The following is a 17,448-nucleotide window of genomic DNA, read 5'->3' on the forward strand; positions in this document are numbered from 1 at the left end:
CATTATTGGGCTGTATTCTGGCTGCATTTACAGCGCCTTGATCAGTAGGTGTCTCCAGTGTGCGGTGTTTTGAGTGCTTCTTTTTTTGCAAAGCAATTTTGCACCAGGGCCAGCTGCTAAAATATACACCCATCCACTGATAATACATTTTACTTGTTTTATTATAATGAAATATTACATTGATTAATTGATTGATTAAAAAAACCCTCCTCCAACTAGCCGTCACATAAACTTTTTTCTTACTTTAAATGAGTAGTATTATTCATTCATTCATTCTGTTCGACTCAGCAAAAAAAAAAAAAAAAAAAAAAAGTACTCTCACTGTCCTAAACTGCTTTTATCGCAAGGAAATCTCATCCTCATGGACTGCACCAGATTTGCCAGTTCTTGGTGTGAGATGTTTCCCCACTCTTACGACAAGGACTGCCCCAAATTATCTTTGAAATACAATCCTGAAATAGGATTTATTTATATATTTATTTTATTTAGTATTTTTTGTTGAGTTCAGCCAGTTAACATAAGGGTATTAGGCAAAACAATGAAGATACATTTATATACATGTTGCTATTATTACACTTATATTATATTATTATATTATATTGTGGTTTAATGGTTAGAGAGATTCACTCCTAACCCTAAGGTTGTGGGTTCGAGTCTCGGGCCGACAATACCACGACTGAGGTGCCCTTGAACAAGGCACCGAACCCCCAACTGCTCCCCGGGCGCCGCAGCATAAATGGCTGCCCACTGCTCCGGGTGTTTGTTCACTACTGTGTGTGTGCACTTTGGATGGGTTAAATGCAGAGCACGAATTTTGAGTATGGGTCACCATACTTGGCTGTATGTCACGTCACTTTTTTTTCTTTCACTTATTTACTTGGCAGTCTATGGGACAGTCACAGGCCTCCTGGATTTCATCCAAAATATCTTTAAATTGTGTTCTAAAGACGAACAAAGCTTTTACGACATAGGAACAAGTGAAGGATGAGAAAATAAAAAAAAAATAAAAAATTTCTACAGAAAAAAAACTTAATTTTGGGGTGAAGTATCCCTTTAAGAACCTTAAACCTTAAAAATTTATTACTTCATTACAGTGAAGGCTGCTATTTATATGCACCACATAAATAGTATAACCAGACTGTCAATGAAAGACCTTTATTTGCTAGAAGCCAGAACAGTTGAAGTTAGTCAAATCACAAAATAAAATGTGCACCAGCTGCTAAAATGTTGGTCCATCCATTGATTTTATACAGCCAACATTTTTCTTGTTTTATTATCAACTTTCCACCAAGACAAGAACTCAATACTTTCTTATTGCAGTTACACACCACCCAAGTGATACAAACTTTTACTTAATGGTATATCTAATTTTAATCACTAGGCTGCTTTAATAGCCATGCACATAATCTCCATATACATACTCTTTTCCTTGTAAGCAGCACTTCAATATATGAAAACAAACAACTGCTGATTAGGGTAGGTAATGATTAGAAGGGAACCATGATATTAAATCTATAGTGAGTTTCACCAGCTCAAGCTAAAATGGGACACTATGAATGCTCACAGGTTTGAATTAAAACTTTCTTAAGATTACATTTCTTTTTTTTTTTTGTCATTACAGGCATGTTTCATACATTGCCTCTGAGAGCCTAAATTGTAATAATTTCTGTAATTCTCTCAAAAATTTCATAGGTTATATACCCATAGTGTGTTCAGCCTCACGAAAACCATGTTAAACAACAACAAAAACAATAGATGGCAAAACACTTAAATCGCATAACCATTACTGGAAGGTGATTAGGTATTCTGGATAAGCCTGTACATCATTGAAGATCACAAACATGGTTGGGTTGCTCATGTTGTCAGTCACACTGTTATAGAGATCAGCACTATTGGAGCTCCTCGCAGGGGGAACAGGAAGGCCTGGTTTTCCTTGAGTGAAGTCACCAACAAGCACCCTGACAAGGTACATGCGTTTGTGTCCTTTGGCATCAGGTTTTGAGTAGCCCTTGGCTGAGTAATGTGGGTCCACAGCAAAATATGAACCATTCCCATACATGGCTCCTAAAACAGAACAAGAGAAATAGACTATTGATTTAAAAGACAAATGGATACAAGTGCAAATAAAGTTTATATTGAATTTGACTGATACCATGCATGCCAGCGAAGCTGCGGTTGAAGCCGTTATTGTTGATCTGATCTGTCTTATCAGGGCCAGTGCCATGGAAGAGACGCTTTTCATTGTTTTTGTGCTTGTTTTTGTCTTCCAGTTCCTCCTTTTTTATCATGTAGTTTTTCCAAAGTGCATTGTTCTGAACTCTTTCAATCTTAAAGCAAAAATAAATATTTAGTTTAGGCAAACATTAGATTTACAACATACTGTAGTACTAAAAAGCAACACCAGAACCTGTCGAAACTAATAAATATGAGATTTATCTTCAGTCTAGTCTTACTTCAATGATTTTAGAGTTTAGATTGGTTCTCCTGAACTCCTTCTCAACTTCTGCATATTCCTTTGAGTCTTCTTTGAGTTTTACAAGAACAACTGCGTGTCCTTTCATGTCGTCCCAGTGTGAAGGCAAAGGGCTTTGAGCAGCAGCTGCAACTGCAGCTATTGACAAAAAGAACAAGAAACATGAATAACTAATGTTGGTACATTATCTATGTTATCTGAATTATAAAATTATCTCACCTTGCAGATCTACTCTGTTCAGTTCAATCCTTAATCCTCTTCTTGTGGCCACTTTGCGAACTAAATCAGCCTCATATTCATCATTATTAATCTTGATTCTTACTGAAGGCTGTTTGTTCCGATATGCCTGCTCCAAGTCATAATTGGTCAAAATATCAAAGGTTTTGAGGCTGCGTCCATTCTCCTGATATTGCCAGTTAATCACACTGCTAATTATAAAAGCCTCATGCCTTCGTTTTTCATTTCTTTCCACCTTTCTGATCATGTCCCGAATACGACTGTTTGCAGTATGAACGTCTCTTGTCAGGCCCTCCAGTGTGATGACAGAGTCTTGGCCTTTCTTCTCAACCCGGACACTGATTGTGAGCTCCCTCTGCATGGCGTTTAGTGTTTCTACATCCTCCTTGGTGAAATGAGCAATGGCTGGATCATGGATTGGGATGGTCACATGCTCCCGTAATATCATGCTGTTGATCATGTCCTTGGCTTCACTCAAGTCCTCTGGTGTCTCTCCACACAGTTGAAACACAACTGGCTCAATTTCTTCACCCACCATCACAAACTCTTCATTTTTGGAAGATTCTGAACTTTCCCCCCAAAATAAGTGATGAAACGTATCTTGATGAAAAGAAACAGAGGTATTAACTAATGTATTTTAAAAAAGAAAAATGGAAAGGATTAGCAAACGGTACATTTTATATTTCTTTACTGACCTTTAATTTTGGAAAACACACCTTTATCCTCTTCTACTTTCTCACCAGATCTTCTGACCATGCATTGGTGGAAGTCTACCACCATGTTCGTCTGGAATATAAGAAATTTCACAAGCTTTACATGCACTGGTTTCTTTTTCTTTACAAAGTCAACAACTGCATCAACCATTGCATCCGCAACATCAGCTGGATTTGCACCCCCCTGACCTAAAGAGTTAGACAAAAAAAAGGTTTCATTAAATGTACAATAAGTAAATAAGCAAAAGTCTTGTTGCAATTACATAAAATAATACAAAACATCTTACCAGTGCCAAGAGCTGGGAAGGCAACAGAAGTAATCTGGCGTGACTCACATAACTTCAGAACAGACAAAACAACATCCTTAATTTCAGATGGACTATTATGTCCAATAACATGGATGATGTTTCCACATGGAAGCCGCCCGGCTGAAGTAACAATCTCTGTTTGCTGTATGTTTGATGATCCCACTATTGGCAAAAAAAAAATGTTTACCAGTAGCATCTGAAGTTTATTAGATCTCTCTTAAAGTATAAGTCAAATAGTCATGAATTCAAAAAAGGTAATGAAACATCAACAAGATGTAAATCTAAAGGAATACAAACCAATCTGTGAACATTCTTGTTCCACTTGTACTCCAGCAGCATCTAAAATGGCCTTGGATACTCCTAGATTACAAAGAGAAATTGACTGTTACATTATGATTCTCTTCGAATGTGAAATAAATTATAAATGATTTGACACAGAAACAGGTAAAACAGTGGGTGTGAAGTTGGATTTACCTGCTTTCAGAGAAAATTTATGATTTGAGGAGTTGACAATGGCATCAGTTTTTTCTTTAGTTATGTCTCCTGATGAAACCTCCAGAATCACTTGACCCAGCTGCATAGTGTGCACCCCGAGAGAGGGAGAGGAGACTTTGCCAACAAGCTCTAAAGTAAAAAAAAAAAAAAAAAAAAGAGAGGATGTACAGGAAAATATTTTGTCACTATATATATCTGTGACATTTCAATATATTTGTTATCAGAATAAATATTTAAACAAAATGTACTCAAAAAATATGTATAAAGGGTATCGGGTACAAGAAAGTGTTACCAGAGGTCTGAGCTGATTTGCTAGGAATATTCATTTTAGGCATGACATGTTGATGTGCTCCTTTTGTGATGGGACCCTGAATCCCACGTCTAAAGACGCTGGTAAAGCACTAATAGGACAACATTAACATGAGAAACTATGTTAAGTTATTTAAATAGTTTATAGTTTAAACATTAAAAGTACATATATTGGTCATACTGTATGTGATGGCAAAACTCAGCTGTGTGTTTTTATGGTTCTTGAATCAAGTTTTCTCACTCACCTCTATACTCTCCTTGTCAGAAGGGTGCACAACCACAGTTACCTCTCGAAGGTTTGTAGGCTTAAATTCCTGGACTTCTGTCAGCATGATTCTGGCCACCAGATCTTTAGGAAAGCCAAGATTCCCAGTCCCAATAGCTGGGAAGACGACTGAAGCCATTCTCCACTTTTCTGCTTTTTTCAGGCAATATCTAATGATCTGAATGAGTACCTTTTAAAATGTAAATAAATATATATATATTATAATCTTTAAAGAAAGTACCATTTAAATAAATAAATTAAGCCTACATATCAGGCACATTTGCAATATCATTCAATCCTAAAAACAGCCAGCTGTAACACAGTTAATGATGATTATGAAATTGTTTTTCTCACCTTATCTTCTGAGCCTTGTCTCCAAAATGGGCAAACTACATGGAAGACTTTCTGACATTTCAATTCATAACCATCTGTGATGACCACTTCACCATAATTCACACCGTTTGAGCGAGCAGCTCTTTTGATTTCTGACTGGAGCTGATAACCAGCAGTCTGAAGGAGTGCTTTGGAAATGGCACCTTTACTGAGGTCCAAGTCCTCCGATATCGTGTTTACAATGACATCGGACTGCAGGAGAAACAAAGGAGACACTGCTGTTGAAGGATTGGTCACTATTGATTACAAATAAAACAGTATAAAATACTTCACTTTGATCAGACTTGAATGCAGGTACAGCAAAAACACATTAGTAAGAAAATAGTTAATAAAATAAATTCACTGCACTAAAATCTTGTCTAACAAAATTTACTTCAGATGCAACACGGCATAAAATTAAGCAAGGGTGAGGGTTGCAGGGTGGGGGGTTCAGTAAGAAAGCATGTGGTACACTTGAATATGGCAGACAGAATGTGAGCGACCAAATCGACTGTCTCAGTTTTAACTTTTAACTTCTTTAATTATAACTCAAAAACCTTTTTTAAGGTTTTTTAAATATTTTTTTTTAGGAAAACAAGCTGTGATTTTTCTGTCAGCTTTTTATAATTAACGATTCACTTACTCTGGCATCCTGGATGTTCCCTTTGCTCAGAATGATTTTTAGTCCCTCTTGTGTAGTTTTCCTCTCAAGTACACTTAACCCTTCAAATTTATCTGACCTGTCACCGTAGTTTGAGGTTTCTCTTCTCCAGTGTGCTTGTTCTTCAAAGTCTCTATTACCATGGCTTTTAGGATCTTCAAACTCTTGGTTTCTTTGGTCATCGTTTCTATGGCCATGACCACGACCACGGCCATTTTCACGATAGTCTTGCCCATAGTCACTATGCCCATGGGGTTTGGTTTGATGAGGGAAAGTCATTTTGGGGTTATAAGCAGCAAACTCCTTTCTGACAGCTTGACTCATGGCATTCACAGTGTTGCCATTATTGTCAACCAACTGAATTTCAGTTAATGTGCTATTAGAGGCTCTGTAGTTGTGATCTTCAATGTACTCATGCACCTCCTTGGCAACTGATTCAGTGCAAAGGTCGAGAGGACAACCAAATATCCCTGAGCTAATAACTGGAATTGCAATGGAGGAGCAATTTCTGGTTGTCGCCTGATTCAGACTTTCCCTCACAGCACGTCTCAGGCGTTGAACAGTGGTATGTCTGTCTGAATCACTGAAGCGAGGTCCAACAGCGTGCACTACATATTTACAGGGAAGACGACCAGCGGCAGTGATGATGGCATCTCCAGGCTTCAGAGGACCATTTGCTTTTGTGTGTAGGTCACAGTTTTGCTGCAGACTTGGTCCAGCAGCTTGGAGAAGTGCTAAAGCTAAACCACCGATGTGCTTCAGATCTTCATTAGCAGCATTGACCACAGCATCAACATGGAGCTTGCAAATGTTTGCCTTCCTGACAGTAACAGTTACTCCACCTGGCATTCGAACCTCACAAGAGACCTGGTCAATATCTACGAAACTACCTTCAGTAAATTCATCTTTCTCCTCTTCCAGCATGTCATCTTCCTGAAGAACCACAACAAATCTTTTTTCCTTTAACAGCATTGAGAACATAATTTTACCCTGCTCCATGAAGTACTTCTTTGCTCCTGCCTTTTTAATGATTAGTGTGTCTGTGTAGAGAGCATCTGCCAACCCTTTAAAGAGAGTCAAAGCTGGCTGGACAAATGTACGCGCTCCAGACAGTTTGATCCAGGGTCTCTTTGGATCAAAATGGACGTTCACTTCATCAGACTTAATAAAATGCTGCCAGTCTTGTGATTTTCTATCTTTTATAAATTCAACTGCTGCATGTGATTTGACACGAACAGTTTCTTCAATTCTAGTGTGTTTCTCAATGAAACTTCCTAAACGCTCACTGACCTCCATCACTGGTTCTCTGAATCCAGTCACTACTACTTTTTCTCTCTGTGAAAGGTTTATAGACACAAATCTCTTTTTTTCCAGCTGTTTTTTGAGATCCAGACACTCTGGCATTTGAAGGACACCCTGATCTTCTACAGTGAGGTATTTGGTTGTGAAAACTGTATTCACCCTCTTCTCTGCATCAGCAAGTGCTCTTTCTGTGCTCCCAATCACAACAACATCTCCATTTTCGATTGTATAGACAGCAGTTATTCCATGAGATATGAAGAGCTCTCTGGACATTTCATCAGAATCCTCTGATCGCAGAAACTCCAGGATTGAACGGTCAATCTGTAAGCGCTTCTGTTTCATATTTATTTGCTTCTCAAGGACCCAATTTTTGAAGTCAATAGTTTCTGTATGAAGACCTGATAAAATTAGTTTGTTCATTTTTTTGTTGTAGTCAGTGTGCAGGTGTGGAGAAACAGCATTTTGCAGGCCATCTTGTTCAAGCAGAGTGTACATAGCAGGAGGAAGTTCCATGTACTCTGTCACACTGTTCTTCTCTCTTTCCATTTGATTTGTTGCTCTCTCTAAAATTTTCTTTATGATGGGTTTCAATCCGATTACTTCATGTGTCATTCCTGCCAGAGTCAGCACTCCTCTAGACGCATCCATATCTGTGAAAACCTGATTTTTTACTTCTTTCTTAACATCACTCTCCACTTTAGACCACAAGGCGTGTGACACCGGCCACTCAGATGTTGTGTAGTTTGAGATTATTTTTTTAAAGGCATCAGTTGCATTCTTATTCCAGCCATCAATAAATTGTCTAGTAACTCCTTTCTGTTTCAGTAATGCTGGATCAGGACTGAGCAAAACTTCAGGTTTGTCCATGTTTATTTGGCAGAAGCTCATCCGGTCTTTCATAGAGGAAATCTGCCCTTTATTGAGGATGAACTCCCTGATGGCAGGATGTACACTGACTGTAATGGGTTCAGGCAGCTTCAAATGTGGTCTTTTGCCACCATATAAGATTGTATCAAGTGATTTGAAGTAGGGATATATCTTCACTGGAACATCACAGATGTTATTTTCTCGCTTCAAAACTCTCTCTTTGGCTGAAAAACAATAAATGTTATAGGTGCAAATGTACTGTATAACATTGGGATAACTGCATTAACAACGGTTTTACCACATTTAGAACTGTAACAGCAAAGACTACCAGCAACTGCTCATGTATTTACCTTCTTCCTCCTTAAAGATAATAATGGCTGCTTGTTCTGATGGAATTATGATAACCTCATCTACTGGACCGCCCCATTTCTCAAAATACAGTTCCAGCAGCATCTTGTTGTTGTTGGCCTCAGCTGGAAGATTCTCCACTCGCACACTTGTGCTTCTCTCCAGTGCACGGGCCCTCAGATTATTCTTCTTGAACTTTTCATGTGTCCTGCTGTCCTCAAGGAACTTTACTGCAGCTGTCAGAAATCATATCATACAGAAAATACCAGACACATTTAATCAATGATAAAAATAATAACAATAATGTGCAACTAAAGTATTAAAGATGTCCCACAATCTCAGTGATGGAAAGTCTGATTCTTTTTTGGGGGGCAATTTACGTTTCACCAGATTCTTTACATCAACATATAATGATGTCATTAATACCTAATGTTATTATCCCTGCTGGTGAAAATACATGCTCAAACACATCAAGTCATGTCTAAGCACAGCTGATTTGTACCTTTCATTTTTTAATCATTAATTAAATAAATAATGATAATAAGGGTGTTTCTTCAGTAATCCTGCACACTTCAACCAAATGGCAACTATTGATAACATGCTAGATAAGTTTCCCAGTAATCATTTGCAAATGCTTTGCAAATGTTTGACATGTCTGAAGCAAATAAAGTGAATAAACTAGTCTTAATCAACTCGTCTTTTTTTCTTTTTTTTTTTTTACAGAAACCATGATCCAGCTCATAAAAACTTATAATTTGCATACACAATAGTAAAATCCATTCACTGTACATGTCTTGACTTCACGTTTTTATAAAAATCTGTTTGATAAAATGCATATTTCCAGTATTTTCTGTTTGCTAAGGTGGCCACATTAGGTGGCTTTCTGTTGTTCAAAACAGCGAATATGCGCCACAAATTTGAACCCATTGCAAAATCTGTGGTGAAATATATCGATATCATGTGCAATTCCCTATCACGTGGATTCCTACTGAATAACTGGCATGATATGATCATATACTCTAGTATATTTGCTCATTTCAATTCGTGGTGACTGCTGGATAAAATTTTAAAGAATTAACAAGTAACTCATTGTTCATATCAGCCACAAACCACAAAATATGATTCAGTATTCAGTCTGATTTGGTGAACTGTTTGATTGTGTGCACTAAAAACAACCATTTCAAAAGAGCAATTTGTTCAATAACTGGTAGTGCTGTCAAATGATTAATCCCAATTAATCACATCCAAAATAAAAGGTTTTGTTTACATAATATATGCGTGTGTATCAATGTAAATCTAAATCAAGATCAACATAAATTTTGCAAAAACATCTTGACTGAGTATTATATAAACACCTTTTTTACATTTTTACAATATTTTAGAATTATTTGCATGTGCATTTATATGTAATAATAATAATAATCATAATAATAAATATTATTATTTTTATTTGAAAATGTAAATGTTATTCTATAATAAATCTAAATTATATAATGTAAACATTTTATAGGAGTAGAGCAACTTGCCACTGGGATTTTTGAAGGTCACAACTGCTTTTCTTAATTCTGGTATTAATTCCATGCTATAGTCATTTTCAGGAAGACTGCTGATGTTCTCCACCAAAAGACTTAAAACATCTTGTTTAAAATCATCTGGAAGGTTCTCCAGGACCACAGCACTTGACTCTTGAGGCTTCTTCACATCCACATCACTTTGATCTTCTGGAAAATTAAAAGAGATGCATGTTGAGTTCTCCTACAGTTAAGTTAACCATAAAAATAATTCAAGATCATTTAATATCTACTGGGTAAGTACCTAACTGTTGTCTTTACCACTGAAGAGGAAACTGTTTTAAGTATCAGCTATAACAGTAAGATAGCGAACCAATAAAAAGATCAAATGTATATATACAGTGCCGCTTGAAAGTTTGTGAACCCTTTAGAATTTTCTGTATTTCTGCATAAATATGACACAAAAAATAATACAAATTGAAAGTCCTGAAAGTAGACAGAGAACCCAAACAAACAAGTGAGGCAAAAATATGTTCTTTGTCATTTATTTATTCAGAAAAATGATACAATATTATATATCTGTGAGTGGCAAAAGTATGTGAATCTCTTGGATTTGCAGTTATTTTGAAGGTGAAATTAGAGTCCACCTGTTTTTCAGAGTTGTTTTTAATCAGTGAAATTACTATCATGTGTCAGTGTGTGCCCTGATTTATTTAAAGAACAGGGATCTATCAAAGTCTGATCATGTTTGTGGAAATGTATCATGAACAAAGGAGATCTCTGAGGACCTCATCAGGCTAGAAAAGGTTACAAAAACATTTCTAAAGTCTTTTGACTCCACAAGTCCACAGTCAGACAGATTGTGTACACATGGAGGAAATTCAAGACCACTGTTACCCTCCCCAGGAGTCACTGACCAACAAAGATCACTCCAAAAGCAAGACGTGTAATAGTCTGCAAGGTTGTAAAGGAACCCAGGGTAACTTCTAAGCAACTAAAGGCCTTTCTCATATTAGCTAATGTTAATGTTTATGAGCCCATCATCAGGAGAACACTGAACAACCATTGCTGCCAGTCTGCAGTTTGCAAAAGATCATGCGGACAAGTCAGAGGGCTACTGGAGAAATGTTTAGTGGACAGATGAGACTAAAATAGAACTTTTTGGTTTAAATGAGAAGCGTTATGTTTGAAGAAAAGAAAAACACTGCATTCCAGCATAAGAACCTCATCCCATCTGTGAAACATGGTGGTGCTGGTATCATGGTTTGGGCCTGTTTTGCTGTATCTGGACAAGGACAGCTTGCCATCATTGATGGAATAATGAATTATAATTATGTCAGGACATCTGTCAGTGAACTAATTCTCAAGAGAAAGTGGGTCATGCAGCATGACAACGACCCCAAGAACACAAGTTGTTCTACCAAAGAATGGTTAAAGAAGAACAAAGTGAATGTTTTGTAATTGTCAAGTCAAAGTTTGAACCTTAATCCAACTGAAATTTTGTGGAAGGACCTGAATCAAGTAGTTCATAGGAGGAAACCCATTATCATCACATAGCTGAAGCAGTTATGTACTGAGGAATGGTCTAAAACTCCATCAAGAAGTTGTTCCGGACTGATCAGCAGTTACAAGAAACATGCAGTTATTGTTGCAAAAGGGGGTCAGACCAGATACTGAAAGCAAATATTCACATACTTTTGCCACTCACAAATATTTAACACTGGATCATTTTTCTCGGTAAAAAAATGGCAAAGAAAATACTTTTGTCTCATTTTTTTGTTTGGGTTCTCTTTGTCTACTTTCAGGACTTGTGTGAAATTTTGATTATGTTTTGAATCAACAATATAGAAAATTCTAAAGGGTTTACAAACTTTCAAGCATTCCCAGATGATTTACTTACTTGGTTCCTGATATCCGCATGCCTGTTTCTGGGGGACCGCACCATCTTGGCCTTGAAGACATAAAATTAGACTCAGATGCATCACAACGCAACATTTTTCTTATGCAAATGGATGGAGTTTAAGTCTGGAGAATTGCAGAAAATAGTTCAGTCTTGGTATCAGAAAACAAAAATGAAAAAGCAAAGGGATACAAGAAAAATGCTGCTCTCATCCAAAAAATTATATTTAGTTTACAGACACTACTAGTATTTCAAACGGGACTGGGATATATGGTAAGATGAAAAAGAAAAATTAGGTTTTCGTTAGCAAACATTGAAGATGGGTTTGGTGCACACAGGGATAAAAATGTTCCCCATGTATACAATTAAATATACTCCTTTATCTTTAATGTTATGTTCTAGAAATCTTATAATGGGCCTTGTTTAGATCTTCCAGGGCAGGCCTGTGGCATAGACATAGGAAGTTGCCTAGGGCGCAAAATTACTGGGGGGCGCCGCACAATTTTTTTTTCTCGGAAGAGCGCCCTCTTGTGACCATTGTGCACTCCTACACCCATGTATTAAAGGGGTCACATGATGCAATTCCAAGTTGTCCTTTCTCTTTGGAGTGTTACAAGCTGATTGTGCATAGATAAGATCCATGAAGTTGCAAAGACTAAAGTCTCAAAACCAAAGAGATATTCTTAACATAAAAAAGGGTCACTGAGAACAAATCGAAGGTTCTGCCATAGCCATTCCAGTCCCCTGACCTGAAAACTACAGAAAAATTAAAAAAGGTGCTGTATGTAAGTTTTTGACTCTACTGAAGCATAACAATACCATAATATGTTTGCAGATATTTAAGAAACATGCTAAGTTAACATACTTGTTTATCTGAAAAACAATTGCTACAGTCAGTTATTCTCCTTTGAAAATGTGCGTTCCGGCCGGAATGTCGTTCTCTGTTTTAGTTTGTGAAACCCACCCACTTCCAGTTTACTCAATTGTATTTCGGCACCCCGGGTTGCCAGTTGGCGGAAAACACAACGTATTTCATTTCATTCATCATCAAGTGCACTCGTTCTTGTTGGTGTCGTCAATCTGGCAACCTGCGTGTGCATCAAGTCTGAGGAGGAGGGGTGTGGTGAAAAAAAAACCCCTCTCCAATATTATGATTTTGGTTTGCAATACCTAATTCATCCACTCAGTGTCAATCCTACATACAGCACCTTTAAGAGGAGAGTGTATCAACATGGACTTGAAAAACAGAAGGATCTGGAGAGATTATGTATGAAAAAATGTCTCTGATCTCTTGTCAGGTGTTCTCCAAACTTGTTCTCATTAATTGTGACCAATGTGTATTAGAGAAAAACGCTTATTTCATATGTTGATTCCTTTACAAGAGAACAAGACACTGCGTCGTCTAGAAGTCGCTATGGGGAACGCCTCCAGCGTGAACGGTGTCTGAAGCAAATATCTAAACACGACAATAACACTGGCCAGCAACAGCCAATCATGCCATTGCCTGTGTGAACAGTATAAAAGGACGCCAGACGAACACATCATCCTCTTCTTCATCTTTAAAGAGTGTTAAAGGAAACATACGACAAGCACGACTAGAGTGTTACATTAACACTCACATATAATATACATTTTGCAAAATCGATTTGCAACTAGACAGATGTACTGTTACTTCCTCTACAGTCAAAAATTTGGGTGTTATATTAGACAGCAACTTGTCTTTTGAAACTTATATTTCCCATGTTACAAAAACATAATTTTTCCATCTTAGAAACATTGCCAAGCTACGAAACATGTTACCTGTTCCTGATGCAGAAAAGCTAGTTCATGCATTCATGACCTCTAGACTGGACTATTGTAATGCACTGCTAGGTGGTTATCCTGCGTCTTCAATAAACAAGCTACACGTAGTCCAAAAGGCAGCGGCTAGACTCCTTACCAGGTCAAGAAAATATGATCATATTACCCCAATTTTACAGTCTCTGCACTGGCTACCTATTAAGTTCCGTATCAGTTACAAAATATTATTATTTACCTACAAGTCCCAGGGGCTAAAATGGTTTAGCCCCTGCGTACCTAACTAGTCTTCTACCACGCTACAATCCATCATGCTCGCTAAGGTCGCAGAACTCTGGACTTCTGGTAGTACCTAGGATAGTAAAGTCCACTAAAGGAGGTAGAGCTTTTTCGCATTTGGCTCCCAAACTCTGGAATAGCCTTCCTGATAATGTTCGGGGTTCATACACACTATCTCTGTTTAAATCCAGATTAAAGACACATCTCTTCGGCCAAGCATTCAAATAATGCATCTCATAATCTTATACTGCAGTTATATTTGATCAAATGCACATTCTTGCTTGGTTGGAACAGCAGCTATGCTAATTATGTCTCTATTTGTTTCTCTGTTTATCCTGGTTACCTCTGTTTATCCTAGTTACCACGGGACTAGGAATTACACAAGCTTCAGTCTGGTCCCAGCCCTTACGAAGACCTAAGGTGACCAAACACCTGAGAAGAGATGATTTAAACCCCTCAGAGGACCTCAGATGATGCCAAACCTGAAACAACGTAAACTACCAAGTTTGATTGCAACATATAATCATTGCTGTGATAATAGTGTTCATTGTATGTTTGATTACGTCATTAACTGAATTTTAAAACAAATATCAACAATAACAACAAAAACTTAAAAGCCACCACTGAAAAGCAACTCTAAAAATATATTGTAGAAACGTAATTTTCTCTAAAGCTGCTTTGCAACGATTTGTATCGTGAAAAGCGCTATACAAATAAACTTGAATTGATTTGAACTCTATCTGTGTAGAGCATCATCTTATATTTTTGTTGCACATTCTTTTGTCCCTTCTATGTCATGATGCCAATTGCACTGATATGGTCACTGGCTGTATGTTTAAATATTTACAAATATCTTATTCTAAATAATGCATATTCTGTGTTTTATAATTCTCATTTGCACCCTACAGTATTGTATCCACACTGCACTATATTAATGTAGATTTAGATTGCACCTTGTACTGTATTTCATAGACAACTGCACTGAGCTGGTCTCTGCACCTGCATTGTATTTTACACTATATACATTGGCTATTTGCACTTCTGGTTAGATGCCCTACTGCATTTCATTTGCAGTGTACTCTGCACAGTGACAATAAAGTTGAAAGTAATCTAATCTTATCTAAAAGGGAACATCTCAGGTTATGCATCTCCTTCAGATAAAGAAGTGAATGAAGTGTTCATCTGGCATCCTTTTATACTATGGTCACACAGTTGGAGGAGTACCCCATACCGACTGCTAGAGGATGCAGTGTCTCGTTCCCTCTCAGGCAATCATGGTTACAAGTGTAACCTGAGATGTTTTTCCACCTATTTTTTTATTTATTTATTTTTTTTTACTTCAGTTAAAGATTTTGTCAATATTTTGAATAAAAGATCAAAAGGATTACCAATGCAGATTTATATTCACATGCACATAAGCCACCAGATGATTTACTTACTTGGTTCCTGATTTCCACATGCCTGCTCTGTCTGAAACCAATGCAAAGCATTTGATTATGTAAATGAAGAATGCTACAAAACAAGTATAGTAAGTTATATGTTTTTTCCGCTCCACTCTTTTTCAAGAAAAAATAGGGAAATGACAACCATCTATGTAGGGGCGTCATTATGGGGGGAAGGTTAAGACAATTCAAATGCACCGATAAGGGAAAGGGGGCCTGGGGGCGATTTTTACAGAGGGGTATCACGGAGGGGGTCCGAGTCAATATGCTGTTCAGGGGTCTCAGAAACCATAATGGTGCCCCTGCATCTATGATAGACCTTATCATTCATAAATAGTGTTTACTTGATTCAGTCTAAAAGGATTTGTAGAGCTATAATTGTACATTTTGCAACAAGTCTAATTATACTAACCTTTTGTCCTGTGTTGGGTTTGTACACTTTCAACTCGATTTGTTGATTGTCAATGGTAATACTGTGTGCTGCCTTTGAGAGCACACCATCTCGGCCTTGAACACAAACAATTAGACTTAGATACATCACAACACAGCATTTTTCTCTCACAAAGTTAAAGAACTTTTTTATAAAATGTTATTTTGTTAACCTTTTAAACTTGTTTCGTGTTCAGCACTTACTCTGGGAAGATTTGAACAGAATCGTAGCGAAGTTGCACTTGTCATCATATTGCACGACGCAGTCTCCTCCTTGAGATTTCTTCTTACTCTGAAAGTAAATCTGAAGTTTATTTTTCACACTTTTAGCGTGTTCAGGCCGCCAATCTCCCTCTACAGTGATCGGATAAGGATAATCATCCATCGCGATCCTTTTGGTTACTGAGAAAATTACGTTCGAGTCAGTGTTAACAGTAGAATCGTGCCCTCCAGCTTATTTCATATTTTCACTTTTGTTTCTTCGTTGAGTTACTGCGTTGGTTTTACTTTGCTGTAAACGTCCCCCACCCCCAACACAGAGTTTACAATTCTACTGTTGTTTAACGTAATATAAATACAACAGCTCAATACTGTACAATTGACATTTGTAGTATTTGAGCAATTATTGAATTGAATTAGCCTATATTGAATAGGGCCTAAATTTATTTATTTATTTATTTATTTATTTATTTATAGTTATTCCAAAACTGGTGATTGGCCACGCGCACTATACTAACTGAACTGGTTTGATGTGTATGCACTTGTGATTACATTTTCCACATAAAGCTATTTGTGGCAGTAATAGTACCCTAAATCCAACAGATGGCAGTATAGCCTTATATCTGATAACACTGAAGTCACCTTTACTATGTCCAAATTCAGAATATTCATAATGCAATGAACATACATATCAGTGACAGAATATAATAAAAATGACAAGGTGAGATAGTTTTGAGGGCTTTGGAGTTGAGGTGAAAAGAGGTATGATCGCCCAGGTATGATCTTGTGTCCATTAAGTTCTTTACAGAAAACAGGGACTAGCACACTGCGATTTACATTAGTGTAAGAAAAAAAAATGCTTTAAAACATTTTGATGTTTAGCTAAAAATATTGGTTCTTTACATTTCTATCACATTTGTGCTATCCAAATAAATACAATAGTGTTTGAAAAATGTATCACAATGATGGTCATTTATCATTTCATTTTGAATTGTGTGAATTAATCGTTGTCTGTGCAGTAAAATGTTTTAATTTTTTTTTTTGCATGTGAGGTCACACAAAGTTGAGTACACGCCAGTTTCCAGGATTTAACTTTTATACAAGTCCCTTAATTAGATATGTTAAAGTAATAGTACCCTACAACCAATGTTGGGTTAGTTACTCCAAAAATGTAATTTATTATTCGTTACTCCTTTCAAAAGTCATATTATTTAACAGTAATTAGTTACACTGTTAAACTACCTTTCCTTTACACCCCACAGAAGCTGTAATTGTGTATCTTCCCCATAAAATTCTTCTAAAATGTTACTAACAATATATTTCTGCCTCATCATTTGACCAAAATCTACTTTGGATCGCAGTCAGAAGGTTTTACAAACCAACAATGGTGATTGCTAGTAACTTTTAAGTAAAAGTGTTGTATTAATTCTCACGTGAAGCTAATTGTAACTAAAATTTCTCTGTTACCCAAATATAATTGTATTTCATCAAAGTATTTTATCAAAAGAAATCACATAAGTT

The 17,448-nt window shown here is 36.9% G+C and overlaps 1 protein-coding gene across 1 annotated transcript; it reads right to left on the minus strand.

Moving 5' to 3' along the window:
• Positions 1–1,139: 1,139 nt before the first annotated feature.
• LOC109073232 (protein mono-ADP-ribosyltransferase PARP14-like) lies at positions 1,140–16,187 on the minus strand. Its single transcript, XM_042764970.1, has 18 exons — positions 15,913–16,187; positions 15,692–15,786; positions 15,277–15,307; positions 11,762–11,812; positions 9,877–10,071; positions 8,353–8,586; positions 5,816–8,226; positions 5,155–5,385; positions 4,781–4,990; positions 4,519–4,627; positions 4,206–4,355; positions 4,029–4,091; positions 3,711–3,893; positions 3,406–3,612; positions 2,693–3,310; positions 2,454–2,611; positions 2,153–2,327; positions 1,140–2,064 (listed from the first exon to the last, which is right to left on the minus strand). Exons 1-18 carry the CDS (start codon positions 16,091–16,093, stop codon positions 1,784–1,786), a joined length of 5,583 nt encoding a protein of 1,860 aa, XP_042620904.1. The 5' UTR covers positions 16,094–16,187; the 3' UTR covers positions 1,140–1,783.
• Positions 16,188–17,448: the final 1,261 nt, after the last annotated feature.

The sequence above is a fragment of the Cyprinus carpio genome, chromosome A10 (genome assembly GCF_018340385.1).
Source record: "Cyprinus carpio isolate SPL01 chromosome A10, ASM1834038v1, whole genome shotgun sequence".
Lineage (NCBI taxonomy): Eukaryota > Metazoa > Chordata > Actinopteri > Cypriniformes > Cyprinidae > Cyprinus > Cyprinus carpio.